The sequence below is a fragment of the Serinus canaria genome, chromosome 6 (genome assembly GCF_022539315.1).
Source record: "Serinus canaria isolate serCan28SL12 chromosome 6, serCan2020, whole genome shotgun sequence".
NCBI classification, from domain to species: domain Eukaryota; kingdom Metazoa; phylum Chordata; class Aves; order Passeriformes; family Fringillidae; genus Serinus; species Serinus canaria.
In genome coordinates this window covers 29,914,243-29,941,626 of record NC_066320.1, presented here as the reverse complement: position 1 = coordinate 29,941,626, position 27,384 = coordinate 29,914,243, and the positions used below count along the sequence as shown (strand labels likewise).

The window sequence follows — 27,384 nt, the reverse complement described above, 5'->3', positions numbered from 1 at the left end:
TCTATTCCTCTTAACAATTTCCAGCAATTAAGGCTGTACAAGCTTTCCCTTTCCTCCCCCATCCTACCATCAGCTTCAATTTTAAATAAATTTGGTGAACTTTAAAATCCTGACCCCTGCTAGTGAAAGCACAGGATGCCTCAAGCTTTCCTTAGGGCTGGGGCTGATAAAGGACCAGTGTTAAACTCATTGAATTTTTGCCTGTTTTGAAGAGTTTGTCTTTCCTACAGACTCCCAGTTTCACTGCTGGCCAAGCCCAAATCCACAATGTTTCTAGCCTAGAGATTATATTAACTTCTAGTGAACTAATCCCTAATTGCTTTACCCTCAATGCTTCCAGTACAACATCTGATATGATTAGCCAGGCCATTAATTATCTTGTACTTTAACTATGAACCTCCTGCTGAAATCCAAGGAAAGGTCAATGCATATCTGAGAAAATCATACCTAACAAGGTACATTTATCAGCAAATTAGGCACATGGTGAGTTCAGCACACAGACTGTCCAAAGGGTTTTTACTCCTGTGCTAATGGTACATTAGATTTTTTGCTAGGGATATTTGCTTGTAGTCAGCAGGAGACTGCCTGGCTAAAATCCTCCCATGGACATTAGTGAGTCAAAAGCCTTTATATATTATAAAAATCACTCAGATTAAAGAATGCAGAAGATATTTGTTAAGTAGTCCAGTCTGCACAGATACCAATATTTTTCACCTCAAATAATTTTAAAAAATAATAATTGTTGCCACATAAACCTCCCAAGGAACAGCTTGACAAGCATTTGCTTCCAGCAGTGTTGCTCCACAGCACCAAGCTGCCACCTCTGCTGTGGGTGAGGAGTTCTTTGGTTCACCTGGATGAAGAGGAAAAAGCTTTTTTTCCCTTCTGAACTACTTTTAACCTGAGTCCAGGTCCCCAGGCAGCCTCACAGCTGCACAGACACGTCCAAGCAGGCAGCTGAGTGATCAAAATAGGGCAAGAGCCTTGTAGGGTGATGTTACTACTCCAAATATGTCAAAACACCACCTGAGTGATTGCAGAATTAATTACAAAACTCACATTAGAGTAAAAGGAGCCTGACATTGAACCCTTTGAACAGAGCACAGATGTATTTCCACCCCTGCCTTGACTCTGCTGTGTCACTGGTCTGCTTCAGCTGGCATTTTGAACTTAATGCCATTTAAAAGAAAGGCACCAATGTCAAGACCATATTAAAAATAAATTGGGGACATGATAAAATCACTCAAGTGTATTTCAGTTCAATACATCTTTGAGAGTTTATAACTTGTATAATTTCTCCTGGAGGAAGGGTTAGGCTTGGGATCTATTATCTAAACTAAGGACAAAAGGCTGAAGAAGGTGCCCATATTCTGCACATGTATTTGGCACTTCTTTATTTCCTCTTCCAGTTTATGAGTAATAAAACATCTGGGTGCACAGAGCAGTTTTGCACAGATGGCTGAGCTCAGGAGGACTTGGGAGCCAAACCCAGTTTACTGCAGCTCCTGCTCAGGCAGTTCTCTGTGCCCAGGCACTGAGGCTGCAGTGAGCTCTTGCTCCAGAGGTTACAGGGCAGAGGTTCTCAGCCCTTTGCAAATCAAGCATTGATGACACAGGAGAAATCCCCCTGCTGTCCTCAGGACTTTTCAAACAGGTGCCTCATTCCATAAACACATAATTTGCAGATATGCATTTATACCTAATTGTTAATTCTATCTCAGTTTGGAGTTTCTGGTAATGGCTCTTTTGATGCTGCTGTCAGACACCACTGTGTTCTAAGTGTTATCTCCTGAGAGGATTCCACAAATCACTCAATATGAGATGTCACCACATCTCAATCAATAAACTTGTATCATGACCCTATTAACAAAGAGGCTTCCAGTGGCTGAAACCACATGTATTTGTACAAAGGATGGCCTGAAAAGCAAAACTAATCTTGTTTATTGACAGAGCTCAGCTCTGAGAAAGGACAGTCCCTTAACAAGTCATTTAGCCAAGATATTTTGCAGAAATGCTGCCATCTTCATGAAGGACTTTCAGAGGTGATTTATTTCTACTCTCCAGCTACAACTCCTGCTTTTCACTGTCAGTATTTTCTCCACATGGAGTTTCCACTGAGAAGTGAAGGGGGAAAACCAGAGAAAGTATTTGCCATGACAAAGCTGAGCTCCCCTTTTCCTGGCTACTTTATATGGGCAGAAATCTGGGAGCTGATTCTCCCTCATTTCCCTTCTCCAGCTCCCTTTCACACCACTCTAGACCCTTCCTGGTGGCTGCTAGAGCTAGAGCTGATAATTTAAATATTCAGAGCTGTATTTTCTCAGTCCTTTGTGCAGACAGAAAAGTGGGGACAGAACAACCCTGCAATGCAGAGAACACCATGAATCCCCTAAGCTACCAACAGATGAATAACCTAATGTCTCACAACACCCATAACAAACCCCAGCTTAGGCAAACCTGGCTTCCCACTACGCTCAAGTGAGCTCCTGGTTTCTGAATAAACCCTGTCCTACTCATGCACTCAGAGCAGTCTTGAGCATAAACATTGCTTTGGTTGTATTGATGAGGCCATTTTAACAAGATTACATTAAAAGTTATTTGAACTGGGTTTTGGCAGAAAGCGAGCTACAAGGTCAACTGCTTCATCTGTTCTCCTCTCAGGCCTTTGTTCTCTATAACCATCTCTTACATAGACACACTTCACTTTTGATTGCCTGGATTTATGTGGATCTGAAGCTGCTTTATAGACATACAAAAGATGTTTCTTTCACAGCCTCCATATGTAAAGGAAGCCTGAGAGTCCTGCATTTAAGAGCCATCAAGCTGAGAGCAGCACTCCTGCTGCACTTGGGGGAACTGCATTTTACCTTCAAGGGGGTGCATTAGCTGGGGTTCTCTGCTCTCCAAACAGCTCAGCTGAGTGCCAGGAGCAAGCCCTGTATTCATGGCCACCTCTGCTCAGGTCACTGAAAATTTCCACTGTGAAAAAAAGACAAATCCTTTGGTCTTTGGGATCTGCAACAGAGGGCAGAGACCTTTCTGGTTTTCTGTCCATAGGTGGCTTTGCAGTTAGGAATAAACCCTACAAGGAAGTGCTAGGTGATGGTTGTGCTGTCACACAGGTCAGGGGGACCTCAGCAGGCTGGAGAAATGGGGGCTGTCCAGCAGGAAAGCAGCTCTGCAGGGACAGCCCTGGGTCCTGTGGGCAACATTTACGTTCCTGCTTTTCCTGTTTGCATCACACAGCAGAAGGACACAGGGTTCCCATATTCCCAAGTTTTCTGGTTACACCCCACATGCAGGGCCAAGGATGCCCCAAGGACCCTGTGTGGGTGCAGCAGGTCCCAGCTCACTGCTGCAATGGCCATTTCCCCTCAGCCTCCTTCCTGGCAGAGCCCCAGGAGCTTTGTGGTACCCAGAGCCCATCTCCTGCTTCCCTTCACCCCCTTCCTGCCCCCAGGGGAAAATGGGAACTCCTTAGAGGACATCCCTGCTAAATCTGCACCTGAAGCAAATAAAGCCCCCCACAGTGGCTCTGTGCAAATGCCCTGCATATTTACACTGGAATGCTTCCATCAGCCTTTGGGAAGTTAAATCTGATTTACAGTTTTGAAAATCAAGTCTAGAGCCAAGCTCAGAGTTCAAGAGCTGCTGTTAGAAGTGTGAAAAAAACCCCAGAGTGCTCCTATTAAATCCAAGTAGTTGCCAGTGATTCCGCCATTTGGATTAAGCACAGGTTTGCCAAGAGCACTGAAATGGGAACAGGCATGTGAAATAATATTTCACATTATTAAACAGAAATTAGTGGGATTTTTATTTCAGCTCTGGGGAACACACCCTAATTCAAAGGGATGATTAAAAATAATAGTCCATTAATACAGCTCTGCCCCAATACCTGCTGCTATTTGGACATCCAGTCTCCACCAGCAGCATCCTGGCACTGATAATTTTGTAGGAAACATGGAATGCTACGTTTAAAAAAAGAATCACATGCAGGGAGGAATCAGGGAGAATGTTATTATGGAAATAGCATTTTAGACAGAGTTTGTAAAACATTTGTCATATTGCAGACACAATGTTATAAATATTAATTTAACATTCCTTGGGAAAGGACCAGGACAACTCCAGCCCAGTTACTGGAAATTTTCTGTGCCATGTAAGGCATCCCCCAGCACAAGGAGGAATTATTTGACTGTGCTACTGTATGAAGAGCTGTGACAGGAGGTGTTCCCAAGGGACAGGAACATTCCTACTGGCACAAGCAGGGAGTCCTGGAACAGAGGGAGAGAAGCAGTGGATATGAAGTTTTCCAAAAGAAAAAGTTTTCAATTAAAAATTCACTTTTCACTTCTGTCCAAATGAGGATTTTTGGGGAAGGCAATGGATTTCTTACAAAGGGCTCTGGTTTTTTTGCTTGGAATTAATTCATAAAAACTTTTACCTCCTTTCTATGCCCTGTTCCATAAATATTTTGGGGTTTTTTTATCTTCTAGACAATCTTTTTTTTTTTTTTTTAATGCTTACAAGCACTTCATCACAGATGAAAATATAGCAGGGAAAACTTGAATTTTTTTGTATGTGGATTGACTAACTAAAGTGTAATTAGCCTTACCTGTTTGATTATGCATTATAATACATCCAAAAATAAAATTTCCTGGAAATACTGGAAGCTGTGCTGTGTATGGTGTGTCTTGCAGCACACAAGGAAGATTTCTGCTGAGGAAGCAAACTATTCATTTGTAGCAGATTTAAAATCACTCTATAAACTCAATTTGTTTTACTTACTTTGTTTTATATAACCATAGGTTACACTCATTTTTCCTTCCTTTATGTCCAAACTTCCATTTGCTTTTAAGATGTAAGAATGGCTTGTTACTGTAGTTGCAGCCCATTTTTTGTTTCTATAACTAAACTATTTTTATGCCATATTCCCCAACCAATTTCTGCTCTCCAGATGCTCCTCATTCCTGCAGCATCCTCCTGTTCCCCCTTCCACTGCAAGGCAGCTCTTTGCCTGCCAGGGTTCCCCTGCAGCAACTCCTGTCACACACCCATAAAATCTGACTGTTCCTTGGTGCTGCTGTCCCCTCCCAAGGGGATGTGTCACAGCCCAGCACCTGCCTAAAAGTGCTATTTAACAAACTCATCAAATTGCTCAGTGTGGCACAGAGATAAATACAAATGTATATAACACTCCACACTGATATTTAACGTGAAAATGAGACCAGTGTTTGTGTTGTGTATATACATATATTTAAAAAATTTTTATTCTAACTAACAAAGGACACTGTAAAGCTTAAAAAAAAAATCTGTCTGACAGGGTAATTTATAAAGATGCAAAGACATTTGTTTGTTTTGAATACAGTTTCCTTTGGCAAACTTTCTCCCCAAAGCAAGAAGGATATTGGAAAGCCAGTTCAGTGGGAAGCCCCAAAACTCACTAGAGGGTCAGAGCCTGTGGCAGGCAAGGAGATGCCAAGGGAAGTGTTGGGTCTTGAGAAGCCAAACAGGAAAATCTCCTTGTTGTCCTCAGCTATCAAATGTGAGAGTACAAGAGAAGACAGAGATGCTATTCTTGAAGATGCAGAGAAAGGACAAAAGGCCACAGACACAAACCCCACCCAGAAAATTTCAACAGTGCATGAGAAAAAAAATTGCAATCCTAGCAGTCAAACACTACAACAGGGCCAGAGAGGCAAAGGATCTCCAGCCTTGAACAAGGCACTAAGCAGGGAAGTTGGACTAAGCAACCCTCCAAACTATTTTGTGTGATTAAATACAAAACCTTGTTGAAAAGACCCGCTGGAAGTAAGGTAATTTTAATTACAGCCATCCATTTGTATACACAATAATGTGTATTTTACATATATCAAGGAAAAAACCATACTGCATTTCAAAGTTTGTTTACTGCAATAACAGAGGCAAATATTCAGGAATAAGGTTAAGCCATTAATATTATGGAAAGCCACAATGTATGTGTAAATTGAAGCCAGAGGAAAGCTACAGAAGCTCAGTACTCAGAGACATTAATTCCAAGGGTTTCACAATACCTGACTCACCTCAACCTCATTACATGAAAATGGAGTCTGGATTGCAGGGCTGGATCTAGATTATTATCTAGCACCCATAAGCTTCAGGTTCCTATTTACAGTAACAGTTCTGAGATGTTAAGCTGCAAGGTCAAGGTAAGTGTTTTAGTTCTCATAACTGCAGCCTAGTTTCACTAAAATTGCCTTAATTAACTTAGAATAGCCTGTGATTCTATAATTACCAGATCAGAATGTCATTTTAAATCGTTCCTCATTTCAGGATATGTGAACACTGAACTAGCTGTAACAAACTTCTAATATTTTCAAAGTCAAAAGTTCATTTTTACTTAAAAAAAAGCCACAATAAAACTCTTAACAGAGGCTTAAAAAGGTCTTTATAAAATTATCTCCATCACACTTACAATAGTAAGAAAATTATTCTGGTTGCTAGTTTTTAGTAAATATGAACTGGTTTGTGTAATCTGTATTAAAGATGGTGATAATTTCAGTTCACATTTCATTTCTTAAAGGGGCATGAACAAATGTGTCAAGAATAGCAGATTATTGCTGTTTCTCATCAAGTCCTTTTTACTGAGGACATGCTGCCTTGGTAGGCAAAGCATGTCTGGCAGCCAGCTGAGACAGGAGAGCTGAAGGAGAAAGTTATGATTTGCATGCCAAAAAAACCTTCTTCAATCACCTTATTTTTGGCAATGGTACAATTGAGCTGATTTAAGATCAAAACTGTGTCATTCCATCCATCTCCTGAATGACAGTCCTGATCATCTCATAGCTTAAGTTTGCTTGAAGTGACACAAGAAGGTAGAATCCAAGCAAGTTCTGGAATGGCAGGAAAAAAAACCTCAGATGTTTATTCCTCTCATATGCAACTCTGAAAATACCAGATGTTCTTCAGAGGGTTTTTCACCAGGTCTGCTGGAGCAATGGGTATGGCTGTGCAGAGAGAACAGAACATGGACATATTGGAAATAGGAAAACTATCAGGTTTTCTATTCCTGCAGTAGTACTGATCAAATTCAATATGCAACCATTCAATTTCAAGAGGGCTCAAAAAGATCTAAAAATCCATACATGTTTTTAATCAAACTTTTCATGCAGTAAGCCTCTGAAATGTACTTTCTGTGGAAACAAATTGGCAATTACAACTGCAAACAGAAAAAGCTCACAACTGCTAATAGGGTGTCATTTATTATACATTTTAACCAGCTGTTAAGATTTTTTAGCTTTTGGTAATAAATTATCCTAGTGAGGACAGTGACAGTTTATATGTCCAAGGTTTAATCTGCTGGTGTACTTCTTTCCATTGTTTATATGAAACCTTACACTACTGTTTCACAAAGAGCAGCTTCTAGAAGAGCTAAATCAAGTCATTCACACAAAATAAAATGGATGTTGCTGTCAGAGGCACCACTGGTAATAATTACCTTCACACTGCCACCTTTCACATTTGAAGGTCTTAAAAGAACAGAAAAAAAGGAAAAAAAACCCTCATGACTGCTAACACTGAGGGAGAATTTTCCACTTCAGTAATTCCAGATTCCTTGTGATGTGATAATATTTAACTCAGCACATGTAAAGACATTTCTTGTCATGTGGAAAAGATTCCTGGCTTGTGGTGTGCAGCCTTCCCAAGACACCACTTCAGTGCAATCTGCCCTCCTTATGCCTCTGCTATCTGAATCCCAGTCTCAAAGACTGTCCAGTCAAACCAGTGCTGGGGGACATTGTGAACAATTCCTGATGGAATTAAAGACTTCCCTGACTGTGCTTTGCTGTGTGACATCCTGCTGAACTGTCTCCCAACAGTGGAGCTCCCAATGAAAAAACAAGAATTATTCCAGTGTCTGCTGCAGCTGAGCACCAAACTCCTCTGAGCTCTGCACTGATAAATCATCACACTCCCCCTGCAATGAGGCTGAAAGGCATTCCCTTTGCAATGAGACTCCTATGATTTCAACCAGAGCCATCATAAAGAAATAGAAGCAGAGAAAAAATTCTGCAACTGTGACTTGAGAGTGTGCATAAGCCATTGTGATGACTGATACACCACAGTCAGAGCTGTGCAGCCAGCTGGTGCCTTTTTCCTTTTACCTCTCCACGCTTTAAAGAAATGCATTTGATCAGCCTTGACATTAAAAAAAAAAAAAAAAGCTGCTATCAACTGACCATCAGAAGCATTCTGTTACAAAAGAGTACTAAAACTGTATGGTAGCAATGAAAGATACCTAAAATATTCCCCTGAAATGTCAAGCATTTCTCTTCATGCTGGGTCTTTATGTACCTTGACATTATCAGCTCTTCTGAAAATGGAGAAATACATCAGAAACTATCTTGTATGATTCCAAAAAGGCAAGGTGCATATTATTTCTTCCCTGCCTCTCAAAAGAAAGTATTTTCTTTTCTGTAACAACCAGTGATGCAAACTGGTACAATGCAGATCCTTAGTCTGGAAACCTACATCTTGAGATAAAAATACCTGCAAGAATATTTCAGATCTAAGATACTCAATTGTAACATGCATTTAATTTCTTTTCAAAGTAGATTTCCATGCTGTGTCATTTCACTTGTTATACTGAAATTCTTAATCTATACAAAGATAATAAAATACTGACCTATAAAAGGGTCTCATTAATTTATCAATAGCAATGTTTAACACCTTCTTAGGACACAAACAGCTTTTTGGTGACAAATGTGCACCATTGGTCAACCAACCCAGTATTTACATTCACCAGTGAAACACTTTTGGGGTTCTTTAATCTTCTGAACTGTAAATAAAGTTTCATCATATCCGATTTCACCAAATTTTCCTATTCTTGAACATTCACTGAACAAAAGAACTGAGAGAGAAGCATAAGAAAGAGATCATACTTTGGTTGTATTTGTTGTGGCAGTTACTATCCAGTACCAAAAGCACTAACATCAAATATCTGCTGGAAATGAAAGGAAGAAGAAAAAGACTTACTCTGCATTCAAGTTTAGAAATTGTTTTTGCAATCAAAATGACATTTAATGGCTGTCTGCTTCATAATTTGAACTTCAGAGGAGAAGGGGAAAGTAAAGACATCTAAGCTGCAGCTGAATTTGATATGAGAACAGAAGTTACATTAGAGCAAACTTACAAATTCATGTGTTTATACATCAGTGCTGTGGCTGCTCAGGATTGATATTCATGGTCCTGTATATCTCTTTGAGAAATAGCAAGGCAGTGTCTTCAGATCCCCTATGAGGAATGAAATAAATAAAATAAAAGGAAAAAAGGGAAGGGAAAAAAAAAAGAGGAAAAGGTTAGTTCATTATGGTCCATCTTCTAATTCTCCTAAGTCACATTCCATCCTATTTCAGCTCTCCAAAGACTTTGCACAACCTCTTGGCCCAGTATTTAGTTATCATGAACATGGCCTTACTTCTACCAGCTTCCTTCAAGCTATAATTCTACACAAGTTTTGAGTTAGTTCTGCTATCAACCCCAGCCTATGCATTTACCTTTTTTCCAGTGCATTTCCTCCTCCCTAACTTCCAATGCTGCAACTCCAAATCCCCTCCTCTAACCACTTCTTTGATGTTACTTCCTCATCTTAATCTCAAACAAAGTTTCACTTTTTGTCTTGAATATATTCCACACTTTATTCTATTCATTTTGTCCCACTCCATTAATTAGCCCAGTTCTAGCAGCAATATTCTAATTCTTCTCTAACTGGCAGACTCTTAATTGTAGACTCTGTTAAACACTCGTAGTCTTCCTCTCTTGCTTACCACTAAAATGTTAGATAGCTCTCCAATAATTTAAAGATTAGTATAATTCAAATGCCATGATTCCAAGTGACTGTTTTCTCTCCTCTTTTCAAAAATCAAAGCTTCAGACTGTCTGAATCTAAAGTTAACATGAAGAGATTTATTCTTCCTCTTCATCTATAAAATGCTATTTAAACACACATAAACAATACCAACATACAAAAATAACAATGTTAAGCAGGCAAATTTTAACAAAGTTCCAGAGCTACAGGAGTTGTTAGATAAGGCAGCTTCCTGTATTTTTTAAAATAAATCATATAGGGAACCAGTGAAGGAGATTTAGATAGTCAGAACTCTGATCCTCCAAACGTGAGGAACCTGATTTGCAGAACACCAAAACAGAATTAAACATGCAAGCTAAAGGAATACATGCATATTCCACAATTCAGCACAGACATTTCTTGATGGTCTCTGCATTAAATGAGAAGCAAACGAACAAGCAAAAGGTTCAACACAGAAGCTCCAATCTCTCCAACACTCAGAGCATTTCATTTAAAGCTTTTCCCACTATTCTTCAGGAAAAAATGCTCTCCTATTCGGGTCATTAATCACCGTGCTTATCTTCCTTCCTCGAATGACAAAAACAGCCACGGGTACCAAGCTTTTAAAATCCTGGCAGTGATCGGCTGCCACCCTGTGGAAGGAATTCCGGTCCCTTCAGCCCTGCCCGTGGAACGGCACTGCCACCACCGGGTCACCCTGACAGAGCCCAGTGCTCACAGCAGCCCCGGGAACGCCTCCTCTGGCAGATGCTGAGCTTCATCATTCATTGATGATGGCTCTAATGAGACCCTTCAAGTAATGCCTTCAGAGCTGTGTTTTAACGTCTGGAAAAAAAGCCTGCTGCTAAAATTAACTACTGAGAATCAAAACCTTCAGAAAGAAAGTAGAGCACTCAGACCTAGTGAACTCTAAATGAGAGACCAGTCACTCCTCCCTCACCAACATCACTTTGCACAGCTCACAGCTGACACCCAAGGTTGACTATTACATACCAAGGTGTGTTGTTAAATATGGCTCACACATCCTTTGCTCTGCCAGAAGAAGCAATAAAGTTTTACCACTTTTTGTAGTCTAATAAAAATCCTTAGTGAACAGTTTTATTTGAAACGCTACAGTTGTGAAAATGCTTCAGAGTTCCCCTTGTTTTGAAAATGACAGTAGCTAAAAAAGTGTGTTTGGAGTGTCAAAAGTCAAGAGCAGAGTGTGCAATGTCTTTATTACAAACAGATTTGTTCACTGTGTGCTAACACAGAATTTTACTTTGAAATAGGATTAACAAATAGTGACATCCAAGCACAACACCCTGAGCCTGACACTCCTGGACAATCCCCTATACTGGGTCCCTTAAGAAGAATTTCTGGAATCACAGATTTCTCCCCTTACCAGTAGCACAGGTGACTCTGCAATGCAAACAGGTACTCATTGAAGCTTTCTATTGGTTTCTCCTGTAGAACATAATCAATGCGACGCCCTCCGTTCAGCATCCCAACCTTCACTGAAACATCTTCATCTTTTGGAGGGTCTGCACTTTCAGAGATCTTCTCAGCTAAAATCAAAGAGCTTCACATTTAAACTATTTCCAAGCACAGACTGCTTGACTATAATTAAGAAACATTACCCATTTTTTCTGCTGTAATTAAAAGTGTTTGTGATAAGACAATAATAACCTAAACTGCCCAGCATGGTTCAGAAAGGTTACTGAACTATAGGCTTACTCCTTTCCTAACAGTTTAAACAGTTTTCTTAAGAAGTAACTGCTGAGTGATCTCTCCCTGAACTCACTCCCATACCCAGCTGAGGAGGAGAGCGACAGAGCAGCTTTGGAGGGAACCTGGCATTTAGCAGAGACCTCCTCAACAGGGTCAGGAAAATCAATAGCAAACAGTCACTGGGATACTCAAGTGTCAACTTATTTGAGACAAGGAGGTTACAGAAAAACCAATAATGTGTCCATGTACCTTCCACCACTTGCTTTTCTTCCTCCTCTTTAATTTGGTTTGCTACTTTCTCCAGCTCTGCTTGCAGCTGGGTTGAAGATGTATGAGCACGGGCAAACTCATTAAGGGTCTGCCACGCACTCTTCAAAGAGCTAATAAAGCCCTGCTTCAGATCAGATCCCATCCGAGACAGAGAGTCTTTCAGCTCTGAGAAAGAAAAAAACACACCAAAAATTTAATTCAGAAGGATTTAAAATTACCAATTAAAACCAGAATGATAAAGTTCTGTTCAATAAACATCCCAATACCAGCGGAAACAAGCCCTCTATGTCATAAATAGCATGTTTCTTGCTTCTCTATTCCATTTGAAAAGATCAGGTGAAATACAATTAATACACAAGTGACTTCTTACTAAATGGGTCAAAGAATCCACCTAGATCAAAGTCAAAACAATAAGGAGCAACAGAGCATATTTTTCTCCTTTACTATACACACTTTTGGAGAGTTGTAACCTGAAACAAGTATCTTGTGTAGTCCAGCAAAGCAGACTCACTCTACTGGACAATTCCAAAGGGCAGATGCTGCAGAATCCCTCCAAGTGCCTGAACAGGGGCTTTCAGGAGGGCTCTATGAACTTGCACAACAGCAAAACTGACTTTCCTTATCAGATGTGGAAAATTTACATGGAGCACCTTGGTCTGATGTGCAGCCAGGAGCAACAAAGTCAGTCCTTGCCCTCCAATGGCCACAAAACCTCCTTTTCCTTCACGCTTCCCAACACTGAACAGACTCTGGTTGAACACACCATAGTGGTCGTTAGGGACACCAATAAATTTAGTTTCTGTTTCACAGCTTCTAACAAATGAAGGTGATCAAGCAATGTAAAGCAATGTTTTAATAGAACTTTGGTAATGAGAAGGTTAAATCTGGAGGAAATGTGATTTTTACTTTTGAATGGAATTGTGAATGCCCAGCTTATGGGGCTGGGTGGAATCACCTCTGATGTTTGGAAAAATATGGAGTCAGATATCCAGGGATATTAATTAGTCTCTTAAAATCTTACAATATTCTGATGCATCAAATAAGAAATACTGAATACGATCCATATGAAGTAAGTTTTCTTTTTACCCAGATGAAGTCTTTTCCTGCCTTTATGATGTGGAATGAGAACTGGTTTTAAATCCAGGTCTTCAATGATCATCGGTTCTAACCTGTAAGCTACTGGATCAAGCTGTTAAGAGACAACACATTGACATTTAGTTATCTTTAAAATTAGAATAATTATCACATTTCAGTGAAAAAAAAGCCCTATTTATGGATTATAAACAGCCATTTTTGAATTCTGCACTATCTGAATTTACAGAAGTTCATGACATAAAGCAGGTTCATGAACTACTTTGCTCTTGTCCTTCTACAGAAGGAGACTCTAATGTGGAAACAGAACAGCAAGATTTCCTTGCATTCAATCTCTATCAATGTGTCACTGTTGAACAGTTAAACGAGACAGAGGAGGACAAACACTGCATGTAAAAATACAACTATTACATAAAAATCTACAAGAGTGACCTCAAATTAATTTAAAAAACCCTAACAACTCTCCCCCCAAAATTCCTTAATTCTGAAAAGAAACAAGGCAAATATTATGAAAACAATCCATGCCTGGAAATGTTTTAGGAAATGTACAGAGGGAAACAAGAGGTATAATGCTCAGAAAGTAAAACTTAGTAGTCTACCTTTTTTGTCATCTACATTAACTAAAATCTAATGTCAAATGCAATGCTACTCACTGGGTGATAGATATTGAAGAACCCCTTGCAGGTAGGGAGTCTGTAGTTTTCATCAATCTTCTCCACACCCCTCACAGTGAGGAATACACCAATAGGGGAACCAAGAGCAAAGAAAATATCTGGTTCAAAGTCCAGTGCACTGTAAACCACAGAAACCTACCAGAGAGAAATCAGACACATCATCTCTCAGAACAGTCAGCTTCAAATGAACTAGCAAAAGGTCATCAACATTAAAAAAATTATAGTGAAAAGAGAGGATTGATCAAATCTTTTAAACAGCTCAAATCATTTAGATCTACACAGTCTCACCTGGCCAGTTCCAATTTCAAAATACTCATAGTCAATGTTCACAGAAGACACAGATGCACCAACTGGGAGCTTCCTCTTTGAGTGCATCTGACCAGACTCTGAAGGTGAGACAGGAGAAACTCCCTCTTTTGATTTCTGGGTGTCTTCTTGAGTCTGGATTGTGGCAGCCAGCACTGCTTTCTTTTCTGCTGCTGCTTTCTTCTGGTCCTTTTGAGAAAAGTTTTAAAGTTAGGGAGAAAAAAAAGGTTAATTTCACAGCTGTCAAAATTCCTTTAATATATACAGGATGTTAACAAGAGTGTTCAAGAATATAAGCTACTCCACAGCAAGGAAGTCAGTTACATTTGCTTAACAACTTTTAATTTCCATCCTGAAATATGTATTTACCTGCTTGGCTGCTCTGTCTTTTACAAAATTAGCTATTTTCTTTCTTGGTCCAAGAGGTATCCCCATCTCTTTCAGGTCATCAACTGTACACATGAGCTAAAGAAACAAACACCAAACACAAACATCAAAATACATTTTTCTAGTAGAAAAAATACTTACAACTTTTTTAGTAAAATGCATAATTTCATATTGGCAATGACTGTGTTAAGTCAATTTATAAAGCTACAGAAAATACATAAAATCATAAAGACATGACACAAAGTGCCCAACATAACTGGGTGGATGCACCACATCAAGAAAAAACAACAAGAGCTGCAGAACACTGAGTCTTCAAGTCATGCATTGATTATCTTATCTTTGCAATTGCTCTCATGGCCACTGAGAGGAAAAACAAAACAACAAGAAGAAAACCCAAACATTAACCTCCATTCCCTGGGCACCCCCACAAGTGAAGGTTTCAGTACCAGAGACTCCATGTCGATCCGCTCCTTTTCGAAGGTGCTCACGTACTCTGACAAACTGAGCATTTCCAGAGTCTTCTGCAGAGTGGGAACGTCTTCCTCTGCTTCAGCCTCACAAAGGTCATCAGCAGAAGTAGCAATGGAGGAGCCCAAGGAACTGGTATCTTCAGTCATCTCAACAAAATATAGCACACAAACAGAATCACACCCTCTAACAGTGGAAAAGCCAGTAAGCAGCAAGCAAAACCAAGTTTAACTATTTTCTCTTAAAAACATTATCAAGCAAGCTCTGTAAATATATATCCATTTTTAGTGAAGCAAGACACAGATTTTCCACTAAAGCAGAACTGCAGAATAAATATTGAGAAAATTACTATGAGAGACAAAACACTCCAAAATGCTTCCTTTTATTCCTCAAACAACTGGTCACCATTTCTAGTCTAAAAATAGATTCTCTCCCTTTTATATACCTTCTATCATTTACTGTTAGACCAAGTTACATGTTCACAAGGGTCAAAGCTGATTTTCACCACCAAATTTCATAAGTGGCCATTACTTGAAACTTAAGAGAAATTACAATATTTACAAAACAGCATATTTCCATTAACATGTTTAAATGTACTATCAAAACCCACAGACTTGGTTCAGCTAATAAATTCTGAAAAGTTAAGAAAAAAAAAGATTGAAAATATCAGATCTATAGGCCTGGAAAGACCAGTTTGCAAACTACCTGTTTATCATGAACAGCCACGTCCTTCACATTCCCATTAACACCAGAGAATGGTCCAGAATTTACTGATGAAGCCAAGTCCTTCTGGTTAGACAATATGTCAAATAGAATTAAGGAACCTGCAAACAGGAATTAGAGTTGATTTGGGGAAAAGATCAGGTTTTCCTGTCCTTAAATCTTGAGCAAGATTTATATGCAATGGTAATGGCACAGTACAGTTTGATCAAGAGGTGGCTGAATGAAAATACTCATATATTAACTTGAACATAAAAAGCCCAAAGCAACCCCTTTTGTAGTTGCCATGACTAAACTATTTTTTCTTAAACACCTGAGACTGCTTGATTTACTGGAGAAAAAGTTCCAGTCCAAACCAGTATGTCAATATTCTGTTCTAACACTTAATTCTACCTTCCGAAAAATGATTATACTTTTATTAACTGGGGGTTCTGAGACACAGACATCACCCACCTAACAAGTCACCAGATAACCTGTTAACTTTTAAACACAGATTAGATACTAAGTTTCCATGAAGGGAAGTACTAACTTTCTCTCAAAGCAAGATAAACTCAGTTGTTGAGAGGAGTTCTTCTGAAAGATAGCCATGCCCTAACAGCTAATTTGAGTTTTATGCATAACAAAGGGGCCGTTTTCCTTTTAAGAGGAACTGATCTGGGATAAAAGCAGCATTCCTCGGATAATCACCTAAGCTGTGCCCGGCCACAGAGACTCCCCCTTTGAAGTCGGGGTTGCGGCTCATGAAGAGCGCGTACAGACGGTTCATTTCCATGCCCACTTTATCCACGATGGTCTGGCAGTAGGTGGGGCTGTTGTAGAACAGGATGTCGAGCAGCGTTTCGTTGGTGAAGTGCCTCAGGCGACCAATGCTCGGCAAAGTGATTTTCTTTATGTTCCTGGTAACACAGAATCGTTAAAAGCATGAAAGGCTTTTAAGAAACGCTGGTGAGAACTTTGTTAGCTTTTGAAATTAATGCAATGTAAATGCTACAGAAAGGGTCTCTAAAGAGATTTTAAAAACCCATACAGCCTTCTGGCCTCGTTGCATATTCACACATTAATGGTACCTGCTGATTGCAATATTTCAGAAAGATACAGCTCTTTTTTTTTCTCCTCTCCAGGCTTAAGGAATGCCTGAAATAACCTCTTCTCTATTCCAACACTACTCTCATATGAAAGTACCAGGGAAGTTTGGTGAGCAGATTGAAGTGGAAAAGAAAAAGGAACTTGCATATAAAATTAGACTCACAGAATGGTAATACTCTCTTTTTGAAAAAGAAGCTTGGCATCACCATCTGCTTGCCTGGAGTCAAGACAGCTGCGCTGGAATTGCTATAGACTTGAGACTGCCTGGTTTGATTAACAGAATAAGGATCCCTCCTCATGCAGTGCTCAAATGCAACTAAAACACCAAGGCTGGAGGAAAGCAGTGTGATTTGACTGAGCTACAACAGTCTGGAGAACATCAGCATCGCTCTAAGTGCCACAGGTTGGCACCCTCACAATTTTTGCTTCCCCAGCTTTGAGCAAGGGAAACAGCTTGAAATGTGAAGTCACAGCAAAGGGGTAGGCACAGAGAAGGGATTTTAAAACAGATTTTTAAATGCTGTAACATTCTTATCCAAATATAGATACTTGGCTTGAAAAATAGAACCCATTAGCTAATCATAATTCAGGCACTTCTCTGGGACTGGACAGAAGGCTCAATGCCTTCCTCAGAAATAACTGCTAGAGTGAAACTCAATCAGACTGCAGGAAAGTAAAGAATAGAAAACTCTACTCTAAATTGTGCACACCTCATGGACAGAACATCTCCAGGCCCACCACCTCATCCTTGTGATCACAATCTCTACACACCCACTCATCATCAGGTATCATGCACTGGCCACTCTCATGCAAAGCCAGTACTGAAAAGCTGTGTGCAAGAAAATAAACAAGAGAGATATTCCTCATGCCCTTCCAGCTTTCCAAATACTCCTCATCAAAATGTTAATTTAAAAAATGTGCAATTCTCTAATCCAGTCATGCATATGAACTGCTCTTTTTCCCCACTTTCCATAACCCATTAAACAACAGCTTTTAAGATGTTTTCAACATTAAACAATGTCCTCACCTGTCTACACCTGTTGCATCTCCATGCAGAGAACTGTGCCAGTGAACTGGAAGGAATTCCACCCTGCTCACTTTGCGTTCCTCCAAATACTTCTTAAAGTGAGTCTGCAACAACTTCAGAGAAACAGTCCTAAAATCATCAACTGTGAAGAAAAATAATAATGAAAATCTGGTAGCTGCAGTACTCAAGTAACACACCAATTGTTCCTCCTTCCCCTTAATTTCACAGATACTCAGGATACAAATGATGGAAATTGAAAACTGGAAAAATTTTTTCAAGTATTACCATTCTAACAATAAGAAAGTACTCATTTTTATTAGATTGGATTTTTTAGTAAGCTTCTATTCATCTCACAATGACTGCCTGTTCACTCCATAATCAGACAGAGCTTTCCTAATTTACTCAGTTGTACCAGTGTACTTAAAAAAAAAAAAAAAAAAGCAAACACAAAACCACACCACACACACAAGCCGCACAAAGCAAACACATCCACTCACACCACAGAAAGAAAAAGAAAAAAAAACAATCAACCAAAAAACTCCCACTCACCACCCATCCCAAAACCCAAATCACCATGCAAGTGTGATATTGAGAACTAGTAATAACAGCTAAAGCTTCAAGTTTGACAGGACACAGATTCTGCCTTTGGAAAATAATAATGAAAAAATTGAATTTCTTAACATTAGAGACTTTTCTTTACAAAAAACTTATAAAGACGTGCTTATCTGAATATGAGCTAGAGAGAGCCACATTTAAACAGCAAGAATGCCACTGCTCATTATACAAGCCCAAACTTACCACATTCAACGATGCTTCTAAATCTCAAGTCACATACAGGACCTATGCCATGAACCATAAATACCAGATGGTCAATTTGGGACATTTCTCCTGTAGAAGAAAAAAAAAAAAAAAAAAAAAGAAAACATTCAGAGTATCAATATGTAGAGCAGGAGTGAAGTTGACAGTCTAGCAAGTGTAATACACACTTGTTCAATAAAGCCTATTATATAACATGGTTCAGGACATAACAGAGCCCACAGGATTAAAACAACCCAAAACCAGATAACCTCAGCAAACAGCTGAGATGAAGGAATAAATTTAATCTTTAGACTCCAGGCATGAACAGCACACAGCCACTCCAGACACTACTGTCCAGCTTCTGCACAGATCCAAACTGACTGCTCCCAGTGCAGACCCAAGTGCACCAGGAATCTCATCACCTACCATCAGGAATCTCATCATGGTCATCATCAATTCCACGTTTCACTACCCTTGGCCTTGCCTGCCCATCTTGAGAGGTGCCCCATTCATCTGGTGTGGTAGAAGGCTGGAACTGAACTATGACCTGCAACAAATACAGTGTCCAATTCCAACCACAGAAAACCCTCATGACTCATACTGTTAGTCTGAAAGCACTGCATAGTTCAACATACTTTTTGATTGCTTTATCTTTCATCTGAAAATCAAAAGTTTTCTTTCACAAAATCCTCATTAGTGTGAAAAGCAAACTGATGACTCAAAGTAACCACTAGGTGAAGAAGCTGGGCCTGCTCAGTGATTCTGAACCATTTTAACTCCCAAGCCAAGCATTATTCAAGCTCCTCCGTCTTAGTCTCCAGTATCCACTCTTCCTTAGCAGATTACTTCTAATGTGAGGAACTTGAATTCTGCCTGATTTACAATAACCCTATGACAAGGAGAAGATGGAAAAAAATAAGTGCAGTGCTTCTCAGGGAAGGACAACAGCATCTGAAGTAGTCCAGAAACCCTAAAAAGTGAGTAATTCAGTAGTACAGTTGTTTATAGTACTTACAGTCTGAACTCGTATTTATGACACCAAGTGATTTAAATGTTCCTTCTCTAGACTTTTACTGGACAGAATTCCCTAACCAGGATTATCAAACACTTTAAGTAGGAGCAACCATGATTCCTTCTGTCCCTTGGATAGTTCTGTGTATTAATTACTGCATTTGTGATAAGTGAACAGTTAACAGTATTGATCAATTAGGCTGAAGTCCATGTTTTAATCACATGAGACTGTTCACAGAGTATTTAGAACAACTTTTAAAACTTGTCTTGCTATACTTTCTCATGGCCTGAAAATAAGAAGAAACCTTCTCAGGCCTTAAAGAAACTATTTACCTTATAGCTAGATTAATGCTCTTCTCTACATGAAAGCACTTTGTTTTAATTTCATTTGGTACAGACTGAGGTTAAACTAATTCAAATTGCTTGCCATTTGCTGCCAGTTATGCTTAGCCAAAATATTTACTATGCAAGCCCTTATTCTCTTTAGGTTTCAGAAAGCACTGTCTTTTAACCACATGACAGCACACTGAACAAGCACAAGTTCAGTGTGCTGTAAACTTGATCATCTTTAATGCACACACACTAGAACAACCAACTGCTACGTTTCAAGCAAGATTAAGAGCACATTCGATTTATGCTTCCATCCATTTGCTCACTCCCCCTTAATGAATACTGTGAGACAATTGCCAAAATCTATTACCTTGGGATTATGCATAACAATTGTCTCCCCATTTGGAAATTCAAGTCGCCGATGCCATTGATTTGTAGTTACAGCCCTTTTATATTCTGCCTGAAACAGTAAACAAGTTACACAAAGTCAGCATGACAACCTTCTCAGTATTTTGTGGCCTCATGTAACACTCCAGTTAAAATTTACACAACTTTATATAAAAATGTCACATGTAGAACTACAAAAGCAGATTTTAGATCACAGTAGTGCAGGACTGATGCAGGAGCAATGTGGCCTTCTAGACACTCACTCCTCTTTCCAGGATTTGCTTATGTTCCAAAAAGTGCACTCTGAAAATCATCTTCATGAAGCAGAAAGAACTGTTTCTAAGGTGATTATCACAATGAACTAACAAGGTCTCAGCCACTTACTAACCTCCAATTTGTCACTGAAGTCCTCAGTGTAAGGGATGAAGCGGCTGTCCTTGTCTCCCTTGTAGAACCACAGGCAGCGCCGCACTTCCGAGGGCTCCTCGTCCCAGTACACTGCTTTCCTCAGGCGCTCGTACAGGAACACGTCGTAGCGCCCGCCGTCTGTGCTCAGCACCACGCTCTCGGGGTCAGGCTGGACTGGGACACACAGCCACATGTGCTTACCACACTGACACTGCTCTGCTCTGTGCTCAGCACCACACTCTGGGGTCAGGCTGGACTGGGACACACAGCCACACGTGCTTAACACACTGAAACTGCTCTGCTCTGTGCTCAGCACCACGCTCTCGGGGTCAGGCTGGACTGGGACACACAGCCACACGTGCTTACCACACTGACACTGCTCTGTGCTCAGCACCACACTCTGGGGCCAGGCTGGACTGGGACACACAGCCACATGTGCTTACCACACTAACACATCTCTGATCAGCACCACACTCTCAGGTCAGGCTGTACTGGGACACACAGCCACATGTGCTTACCACATTAACACATCTCTGCTCTCTCAGCCCAGCCCCAGCCACTCCTGTGATCAATATTAGGCCATTAGGACTGACAGGCACACCATGGCAGAGCTTTGTAACAATGTGATGCTTCTAGAATGCTTCTATATGCTCATAACAAAACGCTTGGAAAAACTTCCAAATATGAATACGTATTCTAGAACTCACAGTTTAACAAAAAGGCAACCCAAGACACAAGTAACAAGGTGTTCTATATGAAAATCTGATAACTATTTGAGTATCTATAAATACATATACATATATATATATATGTATTATAGATACCCAAATCATCTCAACACTGACAGCATCAAGAAGTGATGATGTCAGTGAAATGAATTAGGTGGCAAAAACACATCTTCAAACCATTATTTATTACTGCCACATACATGAGTGGCATTACCCCAATATTTTCCTTTAGTCCTTCTGCTCACCTCTGGATAAGACAGGACTTACCAGAATTATAGACCTCCTCTAGTTTTGCAGAATCCAGAATGCTGAATGGCATCCATATTTGCTTGTCCTCCACCTCCTTACAGTAGAACCAGTGGGGCTGAACTGGCTCGTACTGGTTCTGCAGCAGCACAGGAGGCGCTGGGACCAGGGGCCCTGCAGGCCTGGCAGGCTGGAGCTGGGACTGGGATGGTGGGAACTGAAAAGAGATGGGTTCAGAACCTCAGTCTCACAGGGTTTTTACAGAACTCTTCTATATTTTGCTATAGGGAATACTCTGAACCTTTATTTCTTACATGTTTTCCTCCCCAAGAACATTACCTTCCATTCTAAAAATATTGTCCACTTTATCATGTGTTTGAGAACTTACACCTTCTCAAACTGAGAAAGAATGTGAATCTCATTGCCACAAACACTGTTAAAACCTGCCACAGTTTAGCATCATGATTATCTAAAATCAGTGAGATTTCAAATATTCTCTTAAATTTTCAAAACTTGAGCTGAACTTGTTTCTTACAACAACGAAATTTGACATAAAACTAAAACCATATTTTTCTCATTGTTCATTTACATATAATTATGCTTTTGCATAAAGACTCACAATTTTAACAAGTGGCTACTTCAGGAATGGCTCTCTTACTGCAAAGTGATCAGACCAGGCACATTCCAAACTCAAATGTAGCATCAGTGGCACACGAAAAGGAACTGATTTTGAAAGGTCTACAGCCTACATAAAGATGATTTCATACAAATTGTACAAAAATCCCAGTCAGTACAACTAAAAGCAGCTGATATCAACTGACTTGATTGATGATACATTTAAAACGAAGAAAAAAAGGGCACCAAAATATTGTCCAATATATAAAATCCAAGAAACAGAAGTTCTGAAATTATACAGTCTAAAACTCCAGACTGTCTAGGTTCTACTGCCTTTGCTATGTTTTTTCATTATATAACCTTCACATTCTTTATTCATGATAACAGAAATATAGCAATAGCTCGGGCAAAAATAAAAACAGTTTTTGCTATTTTCAGGGCAAACATGCCAGGTTTTATTAACCCATTGGCATTACTTTAATAGTGCTTTTGTGCAGGTAGAAAATAATGAAGATTATTGCTTTATATCACACAAAATCCTCAACCAATTTTTTCAAAGAATTAGCAGACAATTTTAGGTGACTTAGTTTAAAAAAAAATCTGGCTTCACCAACAAAACCAGCTTAAAAAGAGATTTTAGCCCATATCTTTGAAGTGGCTGAATGACCTGATTTAAAGCTGAGGCACAAAAAATGCAGCAGCACAGCTGAAACTCAGCAAACTCAGAAACCCACAGAAAAGAGCAATAGAACTTCACAATCTGATTTTGTTTCTGATGCCCAGAGGCTCACAGAGCTACAGCCTCAGGGTACGCTCACTTCAAAAATCAGGAAGTCTTCCTGGAACACGAGTTCCAAGCTACTTCTAGTGAAAAGCTTTTCCTGTTATAAACAATTCAAGACTTCTTCTGGGTTTTTTTGCAGAGAAGAAAAATCTTCAAAAGATAAAACACACAGCTGAAAGAGGAAAGCGACTTGTTTTGCTGTGGCAGCCAGAAGGCGTCACATACCTGTGTCAGCGGCCCCGGGGGTGTCTGGTACATCTGCACGGGTGGCACAGGGGACGCTGTGGCAGTGGGGTGGCTCTGCTGCAGCTGGGGTGGGGTGAGGTAGGGGTTGGCCCTGCTGCTCAGGGTGGTGTGCCTGTAGGGGTTGTAGCCCTGCTGCTGTGGGGTCCCCACAGGCAGGGCAGTGCTGGCAGGCGGGGGACAGCTCTGCTGAGGGGACTGGTACGGCGCCATTCCCACCTGGGAAATGGGTGGGGCACTATATGATTGGGATTTGGGAATATGAGGTGAAAAGGCATTTTGCCCATCCTGGGAGCCAGACACGAGTGGAAGTGAAGTGGGAGGTCTGGAGAAGGCTGGTGCAGCAACAGGTGTTGAAACAGTTGTTAAGGGTGGCTGCCCAATATTCCCAAAGGGATCACTGCTGCTGGGAACTTGAGAGAAGTAGCTGAAAGTCTGTGGTGGGTTGGGGCTGGCTGATGTCTGACCCAAGAAGCTGTCCTCTTCCCCAACATCTGCAGAATCGTCTGCAAAAACAAAAGGATCACCAGAGATCTTGTGAGAGCTTCAAATCACTGCATGGGGTCAAAAAGTTCTGTAACAGCATCAGCTATGGCCAAAACTGTTGGCCCCCATAAAGCTTACACATCCTTGATTCAGCGCATCATAAAATGAAACAAAAGATACCAAGTCTTCAAGAACATTTAAAATGGACCATGAAAGTCTCTCTGTGTACACAGAAAAAGCAACAAATATTAAATAAGAAACCAAAATATAACTGGAGTCGGGACCTTCCAAGGGCAGTCTGGCAGACACTAAAATCCCTTCCAACTTCACTTACCCCTCAAAAGCAAGAACAACCTTGGGTTCATATCCTTTCATCATGAAAACATCTACTAACCATAGGACTTTATGCTCCTATTTTTAGGATAGAGCTTAAAAACATTCCTAAATAGGCTAAACTTACAGGTTAAACTGTCCACTCTTGCCTGTTCCTTCAGCAGAGCCCTCTCAAGGTTTGTCATCTGACTTGCAAGGTGGCCATAACTCAGGATCCCAAGCCACTTAATGAGCAGGACTTAGTCCAGCTCTCTGTAAAAATCCTACTCTAGACTTGCATAAGAGCTACATCTCTCTGATGCAGAAAAATCATTCTGCGTAATTGCAGGAGAGGATTTAAAAAATACAAGGCCATGAATGCCCTTTCACATGGAGAAAATAAAAAAGAGATCCTGATCAATCACAGTTTTCTACTTTGCAGTGATCTAGGAACAAGTGGGAAAAAAGGAGGTTTGTCATGATTTGAGGTCTCACAGTAAGCTCACCTCAGGCTGTGATGGCCTGAGCAGCACTGCCTCCTGAGGGAACACAAGTCAGTGCCATCTGCAGAAACCAGCAGTGTCTCACCTGCCTGGCAATCAAATGAGCCCAGGCTGTGGGGAAGACACCACAGAGCATCTCTGCTGCTCAGTCCCCTGGCAGAGAGACCAAGAGTCTCTGCATCTGCAAGCAGCCAACAACAAATGCCTTTATCCACAGCCAACACACCTGTAATAGGGAGCACCAAGGGAGTACAGGGGAATCCACAGAGAAGTCTCCCTAGGAAGCTAATTAATTAATCATAAAAGAGGCAGCTGCCAAGATTAAAAAGAACTATTTTAACCATCTTTTATTTAGTCTGTGCTGACAGTGTCAATCTGAGGCATCACCTGCCTCAAATTCCTCTTGCTTTCCCTTATAGCACTTGATCCCACTTTGAGGAACAAAACCAAAATCACTGCGTGGAGAATGCTGAAGACCCAATGACCACTCTAAAGGCAGGCCTGGGGATCATCTCTCAGCTGAAAGCAGTAGCCATTTATACTAAATAAAAGGTCTCAGCTTCTAAACAATAAAATCCACCTTCCTTTCACATTTCATAAACAGTGTGGGACAGAGAGAAGCACACTGCAAACCACACTGTCAACTCTCAGCTTCCCCAAACAACCGGCAGCAGAGCAGGCCCTTCACCTCACTGTGTCAGGCCACCATAACCATGCAGCAGTGTGCCCAAGAGCTTCCAGGGCCTTCAGCAAGTGAATGTTCACAAAGCAGCTGCCATTCTCCAGTTTCAAACAGGTTTTGGAGATTTAGCCTAAGTCCAGCTTTCCTTGCAAAATGAGGGTGACAAAGTTCTGCCTAAAAAACCCTACAGCTATATACATACACATATGCAGTTTTCACACAAAACATTACTGTTTATCTTGACTTTTCCTAATTTTGCAAAAACTATGTTGTAAAAACAAGCATGTCATAAAATGTAAAAAAATGAGTGTACAGCTTTGACATGTGTTCTCCCCATGCACAGAACAGTCTTTCTTCACCTGTGGCTGTGTCAAGCTCCTGTAAGTCCCTCCCCACACTAGGCAGAGCTTTGTCATTCACAGACTGTCACCAGACAACCACAAGTGACATCAGTCCACGTCCTCACTGGGAACTTCTATCTTACAGGAAATATATTGGTTACCTGAGCCAGAGAATGCACCTTATTGTCAAACTGCATAGCTCAAACCACTAACTAATCACTCTTGGAGACAGATAAACAAATGAATGACTGCACACAGCTCCCTAATGGTGGCTGTCAGGTGTCAAACAAATCCCTGGATTGATTCTTATTACATTTTACACAATTTAAAATTATGATTACTAATACAAAATACTCCACTCAGCAAGAAGGTCCCAGCAACACCTGGCTGGAGAGATGGTGAGCATACTTGACTGCGGAGACAGAACATTTAACAGGACATGGGCCTTACTTGGACTGACACAGAATGGGCCACAACCTCTGATACTGAAATTCACTCCAACTGCAAGACCATGAATCCTCACCTGATCAAATTTTAAGTCACATGGAGAGAAAAAGATTCACCACACTAATCAAATCCCATCAGATTTTATCTCCAGCTTCAAAATGTTCAGGAAATTGCCAGGACAGCCATTTGTGTAAAGCTACTAGCCAGATCAGCACTTAAAAGTGGTTTTATTTTCTAAATGAAAAATAATGTGTATTTGCATGAAAGAAGAACTATGAGGAATGCACAAAGGAATTAGTAAATGTATCAACTCCATAGATACCTCAAGTAAGTACAAGTTTTATTTTAATGCTTTTATCCCTCTTATCCAAAAAATGTAGTTGATCTAAAAAACTATTCCAAAGCCATAGCTGGCAAACATTTTATTAAATATACAGAGAAGTACTCCACTGATTTCCAGCTATATTAATACTTATTTTAGCTAAGATACAGCAGTGCTGAAATGAAGTCTTGAAGACTCAGCATAAAACAGTTCGGGTTAAAAGGGAACTTCAAAGGTTATTAGTCCAATCCCAACATGCACAATAAAATAAAATTTGAAATATCTGCTTTCTAGATGCATTTCTAATGATTCGAGCTTTAATCTCTGACTGAACACATTCCCCCAAAAATCTATTCCTTTATCTGAAACTGCCTGAACACCAGATTTTAAGCTACATGCGCATGTGTTGGGAACACCAACAAAGCTTTAGGAGAAAAGCATATTAGAACCAGGATTAAATTAGCAAGGATATTTAAGGTGGCTGCTTAACGTACTATTTTCAAACGGAGAAAAGAGAAGATAACATGAGAGAGGGGTTTAAAAACCACGAAAACATTCAATATGCACTGAATGGAAGCACTGACGCTCCGGGGAGCTGGAAGCGCGATGATGAGCGCCCGTCCTTAGACACAGCACTAAAACCTACACACACACAGGCATTAAAGCAGGGGGAAGTAGAAGAAATTAAGTGCCGGAAAGCGGAAAATGTAATCCCGAGCAGTGTCTCTCCTGAGGCACCGCCATGGACACCCGGCTCGGGGAGCCCCAGCGCCGGGTCCAGCCCACACGGCCCGCAGCCCCCCTTGGAGACCCGGTTCGGCTCTGGGGACTCCGCCGGCCCCACCGCCCCTTCCCGGCCGTGGCGGCACCCGGCGGGACCCCGCACATCCCCAGCGCTCCCGGCTGCCCTCCCTCCCGGTCTCCCTCTCTCCGTACCGGCGGGCAGCAGCGCGGGGCCGGGCGGCGCGGCCGGCGCTTGGCTGACGGGGATGAAGGGCACGTTGAAGCTGAACTCGGTGGCGGAGGAGGAGAAGAGCAGGTTGGTGCCGGTGCCTCCCCCGGGCTTCGCCGCCGCCATAGCCGCGCCCCGGCCACGTCCCTGCCCCGGCCCCTTCCGCCCTCACCCAAGATGGCGGCGGCGGCCGCGCGCAGCCGTG

The 27,384-nt window shown here is 40.9% G+C and overlaps 2 protein-coding genes across 2 annotated transcripts in view; one reads left to right on the top strand and one right to left on the bottom strand.

Moving 5' to 3' along the window:
• The window catches only part of TIAL1 (TIA1 cytotoxic granule associated RNA binding protein like 1), a 256,506-nt gene that overhangs the window by 107,564 nt on the left and 121,558 nt on the right, over positions 1-27,384 (top strand). The gene's annotated exons all lie outside the window — the stretch shown is intronic.
• Positions 5,804-27,357, bottom strand: SEC23IP (SEC23 interacting protein). The gene is made up of 19 exons (XM_009087130.4): positions 27,164-27,357; positions 23,117-23,640; positions 21,514-21,709; positions 20,499-20,692; positions 20,094-20,183; positions 18,809-18,929; positions 18,383-18,472; positions 17,585-17,726; positions 16,159-16,367; positions 15,457-15,575; positions 14,730-14,900; positions 14,266-14,361; positions 13,879-14,085; positions 13,570-13,725; positions 12,911-13,013; positions 11,804-11,989; positions 11,229-11,391; positions 9,170-9,270; positions 5,804-6,983 (listed from the first exon to the last, which is right to left on the bottom strand). Exons 1-18 carry the CDS (start codon positions 27,303-27,305, stop codon positions 9,189-9,191), a joined length of 2,991 nt encoding a protein of 996 aa, XP_009085378.3. The 5' UTR covers positions 27,306-27,357; the 3' UTR covers positions 5,804-6,983; positions 9,170-9,188.